General features: G+C 32.8%; 1 protein-coding gene across 3 annotated transcripts in view; it reads right to left on the bottom strand.

The window, feature by feature from the left end:
- The window catches only part of ppp1r13ba (protein phosphatase 1, regulatory subunit 13Ba), a 72,114-nt gene that overhangs the window by 27,651 nt on the left and 29,450 nt on the right, over positions 1-15,013 (bottom strand). For all 3 annotated transcript variants that reach the window (XM_056476660.1, XM_056476659.1, XM_056476662.1), the window contains exon 4: positions 14,290-14,357. In XM_056476660.1, the coding sequence (XP_056332635.1) occupies positions 14,290-14,357 (68 nt within the window). The remainder of the gene's footprint in view (positions 1-14,289; positions 14,358-15,013) is intronic.

The raw sequence follows: 15,013 nt of genomic DNA, 5'->3' as shown, positions 1-15,013 counted from the left end.
CATTCACATAACGGATATCCATACAGCAGTGGATATTAATGTGTATCCTGTCACATTTGCTTTGAAAAAACAGTGCAAAATTGAATGCACGCGCTGTGTGTGTGTGTGTCTGTAGCTATGTTTCCATCCAAAAATGCGAATTAACTTAATGCGCAAAACTGGATTATTGCATAAAAGACGTGCGAATAAAGCAGCGTTTCCTTCCAACGAGTCAAAACGAACAAGATCGTCACTTCCTGACTAATATGGCGCAAAATATCAACAGTAATAACGGAATTTGCTGCAGCATGAGAAGCTGCGTCAATCATTTCATCATCTAATAAATGACTTGCATCTCAGAAGGCAATCCTGACACGCAGTGAACGCACGGTGGCATTTGAAGGTGTCAGACACGGAGCATAGACGCTCTTGATTCTGGAGGTCATTAATAATATAATAACACTTATACTTAAACGGTAAGGCATTTTAAAATGACCAAAACAACATTTCAGATGTTTTACCATGTGCTCAGCCTGCTGGTTTGTCCATTTACACACATTTTTATCATCACATGATTTCTTATAACAAAATCACATGACCTTTTTAAATGCGCAAACTGAAATTTGTGCGGTAAAAGTCTTTCCATCCTAGTTTATGCGTATCTTTTCTTTTCTTTTATCCTACTCAGTTATGCGCATGTGTTTTTTATGCGCATTTTCAAAATTTATGCGCATCATGGCGTTACCATCAACAGGTTTTTTATGCGCAAATCCAAAATGCGCATAAAAATAGGTGGATGGAAACATATCTTGTGTGTGTGTGTGTATGTATGTGCGCGTGTGAACTTTGTAACGACATTGTGTGTGACTCATCGTTGCAGAAAGGCTTGAATTAACTCCACAACAAACACATCAAATAATCACTTGGAAAGTTCTTAAAACCGTTTTGCTTTCTTTCAGCAAACCGCCTTAAATGAGCAAAGATTATTCAAATTAAACTCATAATTGATGCTTCTAGAGAGGAAATGTTAAATTTATTATCTCAATATAGCATCTGCATCGATTTTCTCCACCCAGCGATCTAAATTAAAGAAAATTTACAACACCAACAGTTGAAGTCAAAATTATTCCCCCCTTCTGTGAATTTTTTTCTGTCTTTAAATGTCACTTTAAGCTGAATACTAGCATCTTGAAAAATATCTAGTAAAATATTATTTACTGTCATCATAGCAAAGATAAAATAAATCAGTTATTAGAAATGAGCTATTAGAACTATCATGATTAGAAATGTGTTGAAAAAATCTGCTCTCCATTAATCAGAAATTTTGAAAAAAATATACAGGGGGGCTAATGATTCAGGAGATCTTTAACAGTATTTGAATCAGTTCAAATAATTTGATTCCAAAAAAAGGAATCATTCACGACACCCCGAGCCCCCTCCCCTCCTCTCCTCTTCTGGGGGCGCCACTGTCAGAGCCCCGCGCTGCGCCACCGCTGTCCCGCACACACTCACTCACTCCCAGATGCGTGACCGGCTCCACAGCATCTGCCTTTAGTGTTTGCAGCTCTGCGACACAACTTTACAGCATGAGTGTGCTTTATAGTGCTCTATATGCATTACAGAAGCTGACAAGACTGATGTTTAACAAGTAAACGGTGTAGGATTTCTGAAGGAAGCTGATACAAATCTTTTGTCTTGTATCTTGTATTAATTTACCTGCTATTAATTTACCATTGATAGCTTTATATTGTATGTACATGCATTTATTTATTTATATACTTGTAATTGTATTTTTTATTATTTTAATAATAATTGTGTATATTTTGCTTTGTTTTTCATTAGTACATGTTAAAGGTTTCTAAAAAATGAATAAAGACAGACAATGTTTAAAAAAACCATATCAAATTGGTGACGTTACAACTGATGAAGAGATTGCAACTCATTAATTTAATCAATAGCATTGCACATGTCTTAAGTATATTACAAATGTGCATATTTTAAATTAAAACACCCAATAAAGCCAACACGAGGGGGTTTAGATGCACAATTCTGCACAAAATGCATGTCTTTCTGTAAGATGCGGGCTATAGCCTATTAGTATTCCAACAGCGATGAGCAATTTAACAAGATGCTTTTTGTGCCAGTTGGATGAGGTATCTCGGACAGAAATGGGCACAGTCAATAAGTGGCATAATAATGCTGATCCAGGCATTTAGCTCTCTCCGCATTTTAATAGCTCCTAGTACTGATTCATTTAACTGACCGCGGTCACTCATGACTGACCTTCATGTGTCCATACGCTAAAAAAAAAGGAAAAAAAAACACTGCTAATGCCACAGGCCAAAATCTGTGCTCTCCACTTCAGCGTAATGTGCATCAGACAGCCGTGTTCTTTTGAGGGATGAATCTGTTCGGCAAAAATAGGCGACTGTAGGAGAACAACGCGGGACAAATAAAGAGCAATCCATAAACTGGAGATGCATAATCACATGTTGTTCTGAACAAACCATCTAAACCCAGGATTCAGCAATGGGACTGTTCCTCTTTGAATTGCTCTGTTTTTTTTTTTTTGTTCGTTTTTTAAGTAGCTAGTAAATCACTGCCTATAAACTAGAAAAATTGGGTTGCAGTTCTGTTCTAATAGATTCAGGGTTATTATTGCTAACTTAAACTAAAAAAGAAAACTATAACTTAGAAAAAAAAACCATTTTCATAAATAAAAATATTAAAAAGAAAAAAATATAAAGAATTTTTATTTTTATTTTATCTTGCTCTAAAAAGAAAACTTCAATTAAAAATCAGTAGTAAGTAAGAAAGTAATGTGGATTTATATAGCGCACTTATCATGTATGGCCGTACCATACACCCAAAGTGCTTCACAAACAGGTGGGAGGTCTCTCCACAACACCACCAGTGTGCAGTATCCACTTAGATGATGTGACGGCAGCCACAGGACAACATATCCAAAATGCGCATAAAAATAGCTATTGACTTCTACAGTAGGAAAAAAATTTACTGTGAAAGTCAATGGGTTCCAGCAACCAGCATTTTTCATAATATCTTCTTCAGATGAAAGAAAGTAAATGAGGTTGTGAACAAGTGAAGGTTGAAAAAATGATGAAAGAATTATTATTTTTTGGGTGAAACATTTAAAGAGGACCTATTATGCCCTTGTTTACAAAAATAAGTCTCCGATATCCCTATAGAATGTCTATGTAAAGTTTCTGGTCAAAATATCCCACAAATACTGTTTTATAACCCTTTAAAACTGCCCCTTTTAGGCTTTAATCTTAATTGTGTAATTTTGGTGACTGATCACTTTAAATTCAAATGAGATTAAGCTCTTTTTAAAAGAGGGCTGAACAACAAATGCCTATGTGTCAGCATAGTGGCAGATTCAAAAACCAGACTAACCTCCTATGCTAATGTGGGAGAGATCATCACTAATGGGTGGGACTTTCCTCCTCTGATTACATGTACAAAGAGATAATGTTAATCAAAGTGTTTCTGCACATCGTTTTTATGAAGTGTGATCAAAAAAATGTAATTATTAAAATTGTGTTTAAACCCCTTATAAAAGTGATTTTTGCATTACAGGTCTCCTTTAAATGATTGATTTGAAGTACATTTTTTGTATAAATTTTAAGGTCCTAAAGGAAAAACAGTTAACAACAGTGTTATTTTAGCATCATTCCGTAAATACTGTTTTTTTTTATAATTAGAAGTGTTTACAGTGCTGTCTTTAAACACAATGGCCTCTATTTTAACGATCTAGGTGCAAAGTCTAAAGCACATGGCGCAAAGACATTAATGGCGTGTCCAAATCCACTTTTGCTTTTATAGGATGGAAAAATATGGTTTGTGCCGCAGCGCATGCTCTAACAGGGTGGTGCTTAATCTCTTAGTGAGTTATGGGTGTGTTTTGAGTATAATGTGCATTAAACCAATCAGAGTCTCATCTCCCGTTCCCTTTAGGAGTCAGTTGTGTAGCACCTTGGCGCATTTGCTATTTACATGGTGACTTTGTGCAAATGTGAAGTGGAAAAACTGAATGCATCACTAGAGAGAAAACAGTTTAACAGAACATCTGCAGCGAGCAAAAAGAACAAGCCTCCTCCATTCAGCCTCTTTACTTTCTCTTTACTTTATTGTTACTCTTTACTTCACTTCTTTACTTTTGTGGATAAGGAAACGGTTGACACTCCCTTCACTGATGACATTCATTAACCTACATATTTAATTTTGTTTGTTAATCGCAAAGATCTGTTTCAAACTATTTCAGAATTCAGTTCTAATTTCCAGCAAACCAATAAATGAACAATAATAATGAATTTTGATTAAAAGTCTGAGTTATATCCAAATACCAACCTATTCTTATGCCCCATAAAAAACCATAACAGACAGACAAATCTAAGCTTGTTTTTATTAAAACAAATATAAATATGCATATAATAAATAATACTGCTAATAATAATAACATTATATAAATGCAAATTGTCATGAATAAACTGAAAAAAGCCCCACTGACATGAAGGCATGGAGGCAGTGGTTTTTATACTCATGTAGAAAATAATAATCTTTGTAACATTTTAATCCTTTATTTTTTCATTTGTAAAGACATTTGAGTATTGCTGTATATCCTGTGTCTATTAAGCATTTGGACCTGCATATGCGCATAACTAACATGCTCTGCTCTGGACTTTAGACCTGCTTTCAGCTGGTCAATGGCGCAGTCTATTTTAGTTCCTCAAAATAGCCACCCACCAACAATGCACCTTAACACACCTCCTTTTTAAACCAGCACACCCATGAGTCCACAAAGTGGCTCAAATGGATTTGCTATTTAAACAATGTGGAGCAAAACGTGATACTTAGGGTTGCGCTGGTCTGAAAATAGCAACAAATTGCGCAAAACATGTCTTGCGCCTTATTGTGTCAGGTGTATGATAGGGCCCAAAGTCACGTTAATCAAATATTTTTTTCTGCAGCATTTATAGAGAAACTCTTTTATGACTATGCACAGTGCCTTGAGGGAAAACAAGTTCAGATCTTCTGCAACTTTCAAGGGCTAAGCATTCATCTCAGCGGATGGAGTATTTGCATTCTCGCAGAACTCCTAATCACATTTTATGGTGAATTTTGATTATCTAATAAAGTTTTATCTGCTGGATGCAGGAGGCACAGTGCGACCAAAATGGTAACTCTGTAAGCATCATCACAGAATGTTACAAGAGCATCTAGAGGCAGAAAAAGAGAGAGAGAGAGAAGGTCAATAATAGTGATATCAGAGTAATGCAAGGGCAGTAAGCTCAGAGACAAAGCTGACAGGCCTGAAAACCCAACAACGTGCCTGATGAAAGATCTCTTTATATTTGTGCAAAGCCAAACATGAAAGTCTTGTCGAGACAGTGGCTTATTCTCGCCAAGAATCACCCAAGCTGTGGAGATGCATAAAGCCAGTGCTTGCCTTTTTTTTTTTAATTAAATGTATAATGGTATAATTAAAAACTGTAAAGGAAAAAAAAAAATCAGACAACTTTGAAAACCATAACAAACACTACTAAATGTGTTTGTGGTTACACTACAGCAGAGGTACCCAAACTTTTTCTTATGAAGGACCAAAAAACAAACTTGATTGAGGCTCGTGGGCCAAAGGTAAATAAAGTTGCCATCGGTCATTTCCAAATTAATTTACTAATATTTAAAAATAACTAAAAAACATTGCTTTGTATTAACTTATACAGCATAATTTTTATATTTTATAATGAAATTATTATAGTAAAAACAAAAACAATCTCATTAATATCAAAATGGAGCACTGTTGAATGAAGCACTAGTTTTTGCTTTGATTTGCTCACCATGTCCATATCCATCGAGTGACATTATTTACAGTACATTTTTTTAAAAATCTGATTCATTTGCAACATTTAACTGAAACATTTAAGTTTTTTTGTAGCTTAGCAATAAAATAAACAAACAAAAAATGCTACATCTAATTAGAAATGATGATCTCTTTTAAAGGCATTTGCCCCAACCCTCTCCATTCTTCTCCCTCTCTTCTCAAATGGGATGGGGGGCAAATCAAAAGGTTACAAAGGGCTAATTTTGGCCCTCAGGTCCTACTTTGGGCTAAGGCAGGGGTGTCCAAACTCGGTCCTGGAGGGCCGGTGTCCTGCAGATTTTAGCTCCAACTTGCCTCAACACACCTGCACGGATGTTTCTAGAAAGCCTAATAAGTGCTTGATTAGCTAGCCCAGGTGTGTCTGATTGGGGTTGGAACTAAACTTTGCAGGACACCGGCCCTCCAGGACCGAGCTTGGACATGCCTGGGCTAAGGGGTAGAATTGGGATTGGGCCTTATTGTAGGCTTGGATCAATCTGATTGGTTTATCGCTGATTACATATGGGAGACCAGTTAATCAAGGTACACTAAAAAAATATATTTTTGCTGCTCGTTCAAACTACCGATTTAAAATGAGCTGAAACAAAACAATTCTTTAGGTTTTTGAAGAGACAACTTAATTGTTTTATGTTTGATCAACTTTAATTTGTTAAGTTAAATTAATCGATTTGTGTAGAGACAACATGAATGAATTGTACCGAATGCTGCATTTTTTACAGTGTAAAAACGTTTCCGTTTTTGAAACGAAACAATCTGTTGCCAATCTGTGTTTATTCTGTTCACACAGAAAACAGTCTGTGAGTATTGAATTGAGTTCTTTAGTGTCTTCCAGCACTCAAATGGTCTAATAGATTGTGAGTACTCTAATTTATAAGGCTTACACACTTAATAAACTTTGACCACACGTCTTTTAAACCAGTCTCCAGGCCACTCCTTAATGTCAAGCCCTGAATTTGTAATATCTTTTCTCAATGTTATGCAACTCAATAATATCAACTAATTGCATCTTCACTCAAATGAATGCAGCACATGGTGAGCATCTTTTGAACAGTGCTATAAAACCATCCTTCATCTATGTGATCTCTCTGAAAACAGATGCATATAAGCAAACAACACTAAATATATAGTTTACATGCTGCTGACATGTGTATAATGACATAAACATCCCAAACAAAGTCTGATGCATTCTGACCCTGAAAGAAACACTATACGAAGATAAAGCACACCAGCCGAATCACAGCTGCTAGGTTGTATTATCAGGGGAGAGCGGGATTTTTGGTGTCCCGAACATCTAGCTATCGAATATATTTTGCCTTCCAGCCCTTTGACCTGGTTTAAAGTGGAGCGCACTTGCAGACTTGCATATTACGCTGACAGTTTTAGAGTAACCGTATACAATCAGGCCAGCGCAGGGCTTGACGAGTCCTAAAGTTTATTGGCCGGATGTAATTAAAATATCATCACATGATCCTGCCTGAAAGAGAAGCTCCCTACTGTCTGCATTATCTCTAATAACAGCTGCATGATGGAACACGTGGTGGAAAGCGTATCGAGATAGCGGAGCAATAGCGTCGCTCGTTTATAACATAACTGGTGATGCTGGGAAGGTCCCAATGACCACCTGTTCAAGCGCTGAGCAGCTTTTTATGGGTTTTATGATTATAGCAGCGTGGAATGTGAATCTGGAGTATTACACGCAGACATCAATTTCCCTTTTCTTAAAATGCTCACTGAGGAATGTAGATGGGAGTTTTGAGCTTAGAAAAAGAAAGTTCTTAACCCACTTAAACACTGTTTAAATGTACTACCCTTTTGTTATGTTCGGGATGAGCACATCCACTGAATTAAACTGCTGTAAAAATGCATCAGATACATATATTTTCAATGTTTTTGCAAAAAAATTGTTAATCAACCTCAGTCCTGCTCAAAACTACTAAATTGTTTAGAAAATGACAGGATTTTAACTCTTTAATTGCCAAATTCACAAATGATGTCACTGATTTGGTAAAAAAAACACACAAAATGACCTATTTTCAATATAGAAAGTAATTGTGGACTGGATTTTTTAAAACTTTTATCACAGTCTTGGACATGTGAACGATTAGTAACAACATTGGCCTTGATGCATTGTTAGATTTTCATTTTTTCTCCCTAAATTACTGTTGGTGGCTGTTTTTGCCCTATTGACTTCCATTCAGTCTTTACATACAGTCTTTGTTTTTGTTTACTCCATGTAGTTCTGAGAGCTGAGATGCATCATTTTATTTTCTCAGACACATCAAGGTAAGTGCGCAAGGTCACTCTCACACTCACAGACACGCATGCACACACATTAATTTGCTGTTATACTCCATATAAAATCCAGAAACACCAACAATCAAAAATGCATGATTATATGGTGTCATGTGGTTATAATGCAAGTCAATGGGGCAAAAACAGCCCCTGACAGTAAATTAGGGAGAAAAAATGAAAATGAATGAAAAACAATGAATCAAAGGCAATGCTGTATCCCATATCCAAGACTGTGATAAAAGGTAAAAAAAATCCAGTCCACTATTACTTTTTATATTGAAAATATGTAATTTTGTATGTTTTTTCTCCAAATCAGTGACATCATTTATGAATTTGGCAATTAAAGAGTTAAAATCCTGCAGTTTTCTAAACAATTTAGTAGTTTTGATCAGGACTGAGGTCGATTAAAAGATTTATGTAAACAAATTGAAAGAAACATTAATCTGATGCATTTTTACAGCAGTTTAATTCAATGGATGTTTTCATCCCGAACATAACAAAAGGGTAGTACATTTGCCCAGAGTGTATCGTTGAGTTTTTTTTTTTTTTTATTCAACATTTAAAAGCAATTTCAGAAAATATGTGTCAAAATAAGATGTCACTAAAAATCATTCTGCAAACTGAAACACAGAGAAAGTTATGCCCAGATAAAGACTCAAAATTACCCCAGAGTGGAGGAATACATCCCTAACAGTACATAAGGGTTAAAAAGGCATGATTGGTATCATATTGAGAAGAATAGAAAGTGTTTTTTATTTTTATTTTTATTTAGTCAAACCTGTGTTTTCTGTGTCTCTTACGATCTCTGTTTCTAACTTGGTTTATGTAGAACATAATAATGTGGCGATTTAAAAAACATTTCTCAACTTTCCTGAAGCTCAGACAATACAGCAAGCAATGGATGAGATCCATTTCCAGGGAAATCAAGAACTAAAAAAAGTCTAACTTTGATGAAAAAAGCCTCCGCCAAACTCATAAATGTAAAATATATGCCATTAAAATTTAAATTCATCTTTATTTCTATTGTGCTTTCACAATGTTTAGATTGTGCCAAAGCAGCTTAACCTATATGAATTAACATAGACATATACATACAGCTTAAAATAGATATATGTGAATGAAATATGTGCCATTATAACATAAATATTACATAAGTAAATGATTATAAATGTAAACTCAAATTGAATTTAAATGATTTTAAATTAAAGTAGCGAAACAAAACTAGTTAAATGACATTTAAAAGCATAACAATATTGCCATTATTACATTTTAGTCATTTAAATCCAAATTTAAAATAAATAATATTCAAACAAATGTAAGTAATTATAATTTTTAAGTGTTAAAATAGTCAAAAAATATCAAAAAAAAAAAATAAAAGCTAAAATGGAATACTATAAACACTCCTGATAATGAGTGAAATGATTGAAACTTTCACAGTTTTATGATTATAGCTGAATGTGAATCTGGATTATTACACACAGACATCAATTTCCCACAGACATTTTCTTTTCTTAAGATACTCTCTGAGGAATGTAGAGTGGAATGGGAGTTTTTGAGCTCAGAGAAAGAACGTTCTTAAAAAAAAGCATGATCGGTTCTTATTGAGAAGAATAGAAGGCAACTGTTGTTTTCTTAAACAGTCAAACCTGTGTTTTCTGTTTCTCTAACATACTTTGCTCATGTGTAATATAAGTGGCGACAACAGTAAGATGTAAAAAAAAGAAAATGTTTGAATTAATTCTGTCTAGATTACATTTTTGTTCAATATTTTCCAAATCTTTTGTAGCAGTGTAAATTACATTTATAAAGAATTTGTTAGGCTTTCCTGAAGCTCAAACAGTAGAGCAAGCCACTAGCAATGTGGTTTAATTCCCAAGGAAAGAAAGAACTGACCAACTGTGTACCTCCAATGAAAAAATATATTCAATTCGATTCATTTTTATTTCTATAGCACTTTTAAAATGTAGATCGTGTCAAAGCAGTTTATAATGGCATACATTTCATTCACATATATATATTTATTATAATGTAAACATTACATACTTAAGTATAAATGTAAACTCTAATTGAATTTAAATGATTTTAAATTAAAGTAGCAAAGCAAAACTAGTTAAATGACATTTAAAAGCATAACAATATTGCCATTATTACATTTTAGTCATTTAAATACAAAACTAAAATAGAAAATATTCAAACAAAGGAAAGTAATTATAATATTTAAGTGTTAAAATAGTCTAAAATATAAAAAATAAAATAAAAGCTAAAATGGAATATACTTTAACAATACTGAAATGAGTTTTATAATTATAGCAGAATGTGAATCTGGATTATCACAGTTTCCTTTCTCTTCTAATACTGACAGAGGAATGTAGATGTGTGTTTTTGAGCTCAGAAAAAGAAAACACTGGCTCTTTTCAAAAGCGTGATCGGTTTCATATGGAGTAAAACATAAAGCACTGCCTTATGTGTCTTTTTTTTTTTTGGCAACAGAGAAATCTGTGTATTTCTCCAACGTCTGTATTTCTAAACGTCCTGCGTCCGCCACATGAACCAGTCCACTGCTGATGACTTTGGCGGAGGACTGGAGCTTATCAGCACATTGCACACAAGCTTCCTGCTGCGAAGCTTTCAACTTTTAACTTCCAACTGGAGTCTCTCATGTGGACCAGAATTATGTGGCGGCTGAAGTCAGAACTGACTCTTAAAATTAGCAGTTCAGTGTAAAAAATATTATATCTGCCATTATTTTCCTAACTATTTCACAGGCTTTCTGAAGCAGTGCTGTTATTATTACCTAATAGTATTAAGAATGAGTTTCATTCATTCATATTCCTTCAGCTTAGCCCCTTATTTATCAGGGGTTGCCACAGCGGAATGAACTGCCAACTATTCTGGCATATGTTTTACGCAGCGGATGCCCTTCCAGCCGCAAGCCAGTACTGAGAGGGTTACAACAGAATATAATAGATCAACATTTAACTTTAGATACAATTTTTTTAAATAAATATAAAAACAAAGTAAATTAAAACAATAAAGCAGCTTAATAACAGAAAATTATTCAAACAAATATAAACAAAAATATTGCTGCAAGCAGCAATTATCGGGGCTAAGCAGCCCAGCGGCCACATCATAAACAAGCACGGCAACAAGCAACTGGAAATATAACTTTTTGGACGCACGGTCTGAGCCAAATTTGGTGGAAATTGAGCTAACGATCTATGGAGAGTTCAAAACAATAGATTTTCAAACTAATTCAAGATGGTGGACAGGAAGTTGTGTCAATTAGGGAATAAATTATATGTATGATCCAAGGAATCTGCAAGGCCAGTCTCATGACAATAGACAAAACTATTCAAAAGTAGAAATTAAAAAATGACTTCATTTGAAGAATGCATTTAAATCCGCTTGAGCCAAGGAATCAGATACAATTTTTTTTTTGATTGTAGCCCATTCGGTTCAGAAGTTTTAGCAATAAACATAAGTGAAACTTTGGACAAGTGGTGGCCTAAAGAGTTTAAGTTAATGAGTACTAATTTGTTGTGGTTGAAGATCAGACTGTCCTCTATCCGTGTGCTAAAGTTTGCGCAAATGCCACAAACGGGCTGCCATAGTCTCCCAGAGCGAAAGAAGAAGAAGAGGAAGAAAAAGAACAAGCCAGAAGAATAATAAGGAGAACCGGAACGGACACAACAGGTGCCTACGCACATTTGGTGCTTGGCCCCTAATGACAAATGACAATTAAAAAAAAAAAAAAAAAAGTTTCATTACTTACAATTAAATGTTCATATAAATTAACTGAATCTGAAGTCATATTTAAATGTATACATTTTAATAAGTCAGTCTGAATAAAACTATATTCTAAATACATAAATGTCATATTTACATATAATTAAAAGATGAATACTAGTAGTTTCATAATAATGAAATAATGAAAACATTATTTCTTGCAGATGTGACCATTTTTCTGGTCAACTACTATTCTTCTTTAAACACTAGACATTAGAAAGCACATATTTAATAAACAATATTAGATTACAGAGAGTAAAAGTACACAAAGACTACATTTTCTTTCATTTTCAATTTTTCTAGTAAAAAAAAAAAAAGTATTATTATATTTATATTAAATCCCATGTATTCTAAGTATCAAAGCCCTGAAAGGCAAACCCATCTTACTCTAATTTTACAAAGTCAATCTGTTCCAGGATATTCAGTAATCTCATACCGCTCATTGCTACTTAATGCATTAAACACCATCAACATCTTAATATTCTCAGGTGTACTACACGTTTACGTTTCTATCGTCATGCACATTTTTTCTTATCTGATAAAAAGTTGATCCTACTCAGTTGTGTGCATACACTCAAAAAAAACTTTTTGCTGCTTGTTCAAACTGCTTATTTAAAATGAGTTGAAACAACACAGTTCTGGGGTTTTTTTAGGGACAAGAAAGTTGTTTTATGTTTAATCAACTTAAAATTGAGAAAACCATTTTAAACCAAGTTAACATAATTGATTTGAGTTGCAACAAGATGAAGGGATTGTGCATTTTTTACAGTGTTTTAATGTTTAAAGTGTTTTATCACTTTTAAATGGTAAACAATAATTATTATAGTTTATCACCTTTATTATCACTCTTATACACTTTTAAATACTTTAATATATCATTTAAAAATAAATATTATTGTTTATTACTTTATTATCACTCTTATACACTTTTAAATATTTTAATATATCATTTAAAAATAAATAATATAGTTTATCACCTTTATTATCACTCTTATACACTTTTAAATACTTTAATATATCATTTAAAAATAAATATTATCGTTTATTACCTTTATTATCACTCTTACACATTTTTAAATACTTTAATATATCATTTTTAAAAAATATTATAGTTTATCACCTTTATTATCACTCTTATACACTTTTAAATACTTAATATATCATTTAAAAATAAATATTATTGTTTATTACTTTTATTATCACTCTTATACACTTTTAAATACTTTAATATATCATTTAAAAATAAATATTATCGTTTATCACTTTATATTATCACTCTTACACATTTTTAAATACTTTAATATATCATTTAAAAATAAATATTATTGTTTATCACCTTTATTATCACTCTTACACATTTTTAAATACTTTAATATACCACTTAAAATAAATATTATCGTTCATTACCTTTATTATCACTCTTATACATTTTCAAATACTTTAATATATCATTTAAAAAAATATTATTGTTTATCACCTTTATTATCACTCTTATACATTTTTAAATACTTTAGTATATCATTTAAAAATAAATATTATCGTTTATTACTTTTATTATCACTCTTATACATTTTTAAATACTTTAATATACCACTTAAAAATAAATATTATCGTTCATTACCTTTATTATCACTCTTATACATTTTTAAATACTTTAATATACCACTTAAAAATAAATATTATTGTTTATCACCTTTATTATCACTCTTATACATTTTTAAATACTTTAATATATCATTTAAAAATAAATATTATTGTTTATCACCTTTATTATCACTCTTATACATTTTTAAATACTTTAATATATCATTTAAAAATAAATATTATTGTTTATCACCTTTATTATCACTCTTACACATTTTTAAGTACTTTAATATATTATTTAAAAATAAACATTATCGTTTATTACTTTTATTATCACTCTTATACATTTTTAAGTACTTTAATATACCACTTAAAAATTAAATATTATTGTTTATCACTTTTAATTGGTAGAATAAAAGTGATAAACGATAATGTTTATTGTTTATCCCTTTTAAACGCTTTAATATGCCATTTAATAGTGATAAACAATAATGTTTATTGCTTATAATATTTAAATATAATAAAGTAATTAAAAAAAATGTTCTAAAATACCTTAATATAAACATTAGCTTAGTATTTTCTGAATTGATTTGCATCTTGGAGTTTCCATCAAGCATTTTTTAATGTGAAATTCCTTATAATGCACATAAAAATAGGTGGATGTAAACATAGCAAATAACACCATAGATATGCACCCAAAGAGGCACGATAATCAGTTCAGAAGGGAAGCGCGAATGTGAACATACCCCATTTTCGGAGGGCTTGTCCGAATTGTCTCTGCACTTCCTGTCGGCCTGATCTGAAGTCTGACTTCCTGTTGAGAATAAAACAAGATTACATCATCCAACCCTGCACTCGAACAAAGCCAAAACGATGACAGAACTCAAAATCCCAAACATAAAGCTAGCTACCAGACATAAGGGTATTTATATATATTTATATATAATAAGTCGCATGTAAGACTAAAATATGGATACCTCTCAGTCTGCTGAGCATGTGATCCAGCAGTGGGATTTTAGCTGGCATATTAACCCTGATTACGCTTTGTCGAGACACTGGATTTTGCTGAACAGCATTTAGCAACCTCCAGTCATTTCTCTTTTGTGAGCCTTTGTTTCACCAGCGCTTTCAGCCATGGCATCTATAAATAAGCAGGGGCTTAATTCTGTAAATCCAGGGCGGTGTTATTATGTCTAATCCTGTCAGAGGCTCTGAAAATACCTAGACCTTCATGAACGCGATGCATCTGATAGGTCTCTATACAATCCCACTGACTGCCCTCTGCTCTCAAAGACTTATTTAGAATATAGTGATATGACAAAGTAGATGTTTTTAAGTGCTGCTTTACCAGCAAAGGCATGATGTCTTAAAAGGATATTATTTGGGTGCTAAGGTGTTCTGAAAGGCTTTAGTGCATTGTTACTCAGTTAAACAATAAAATAAAATACATTTCTTTATCTGTTTCATATC

This window comes from Danio aesculapii, chromosome 17, assembly GCF_903798145.1.
Source record: "Danio aesculapii chromosome 17, fDanAes4.1, whole genome shotgun sequence".
Classification (NCBI taxonomy): domain Eukaryota; kingdom Metazoa; phylum Chordata; class Actinopteri; order Cypriniformes; family Danionidae; genus Danio; species Danio aesculapii.
The sequence above is the reverse complement of the archived record's forward strand: the minus strand, read 5'-3'. Positions and strand labels throughout refer to the sequence as shown.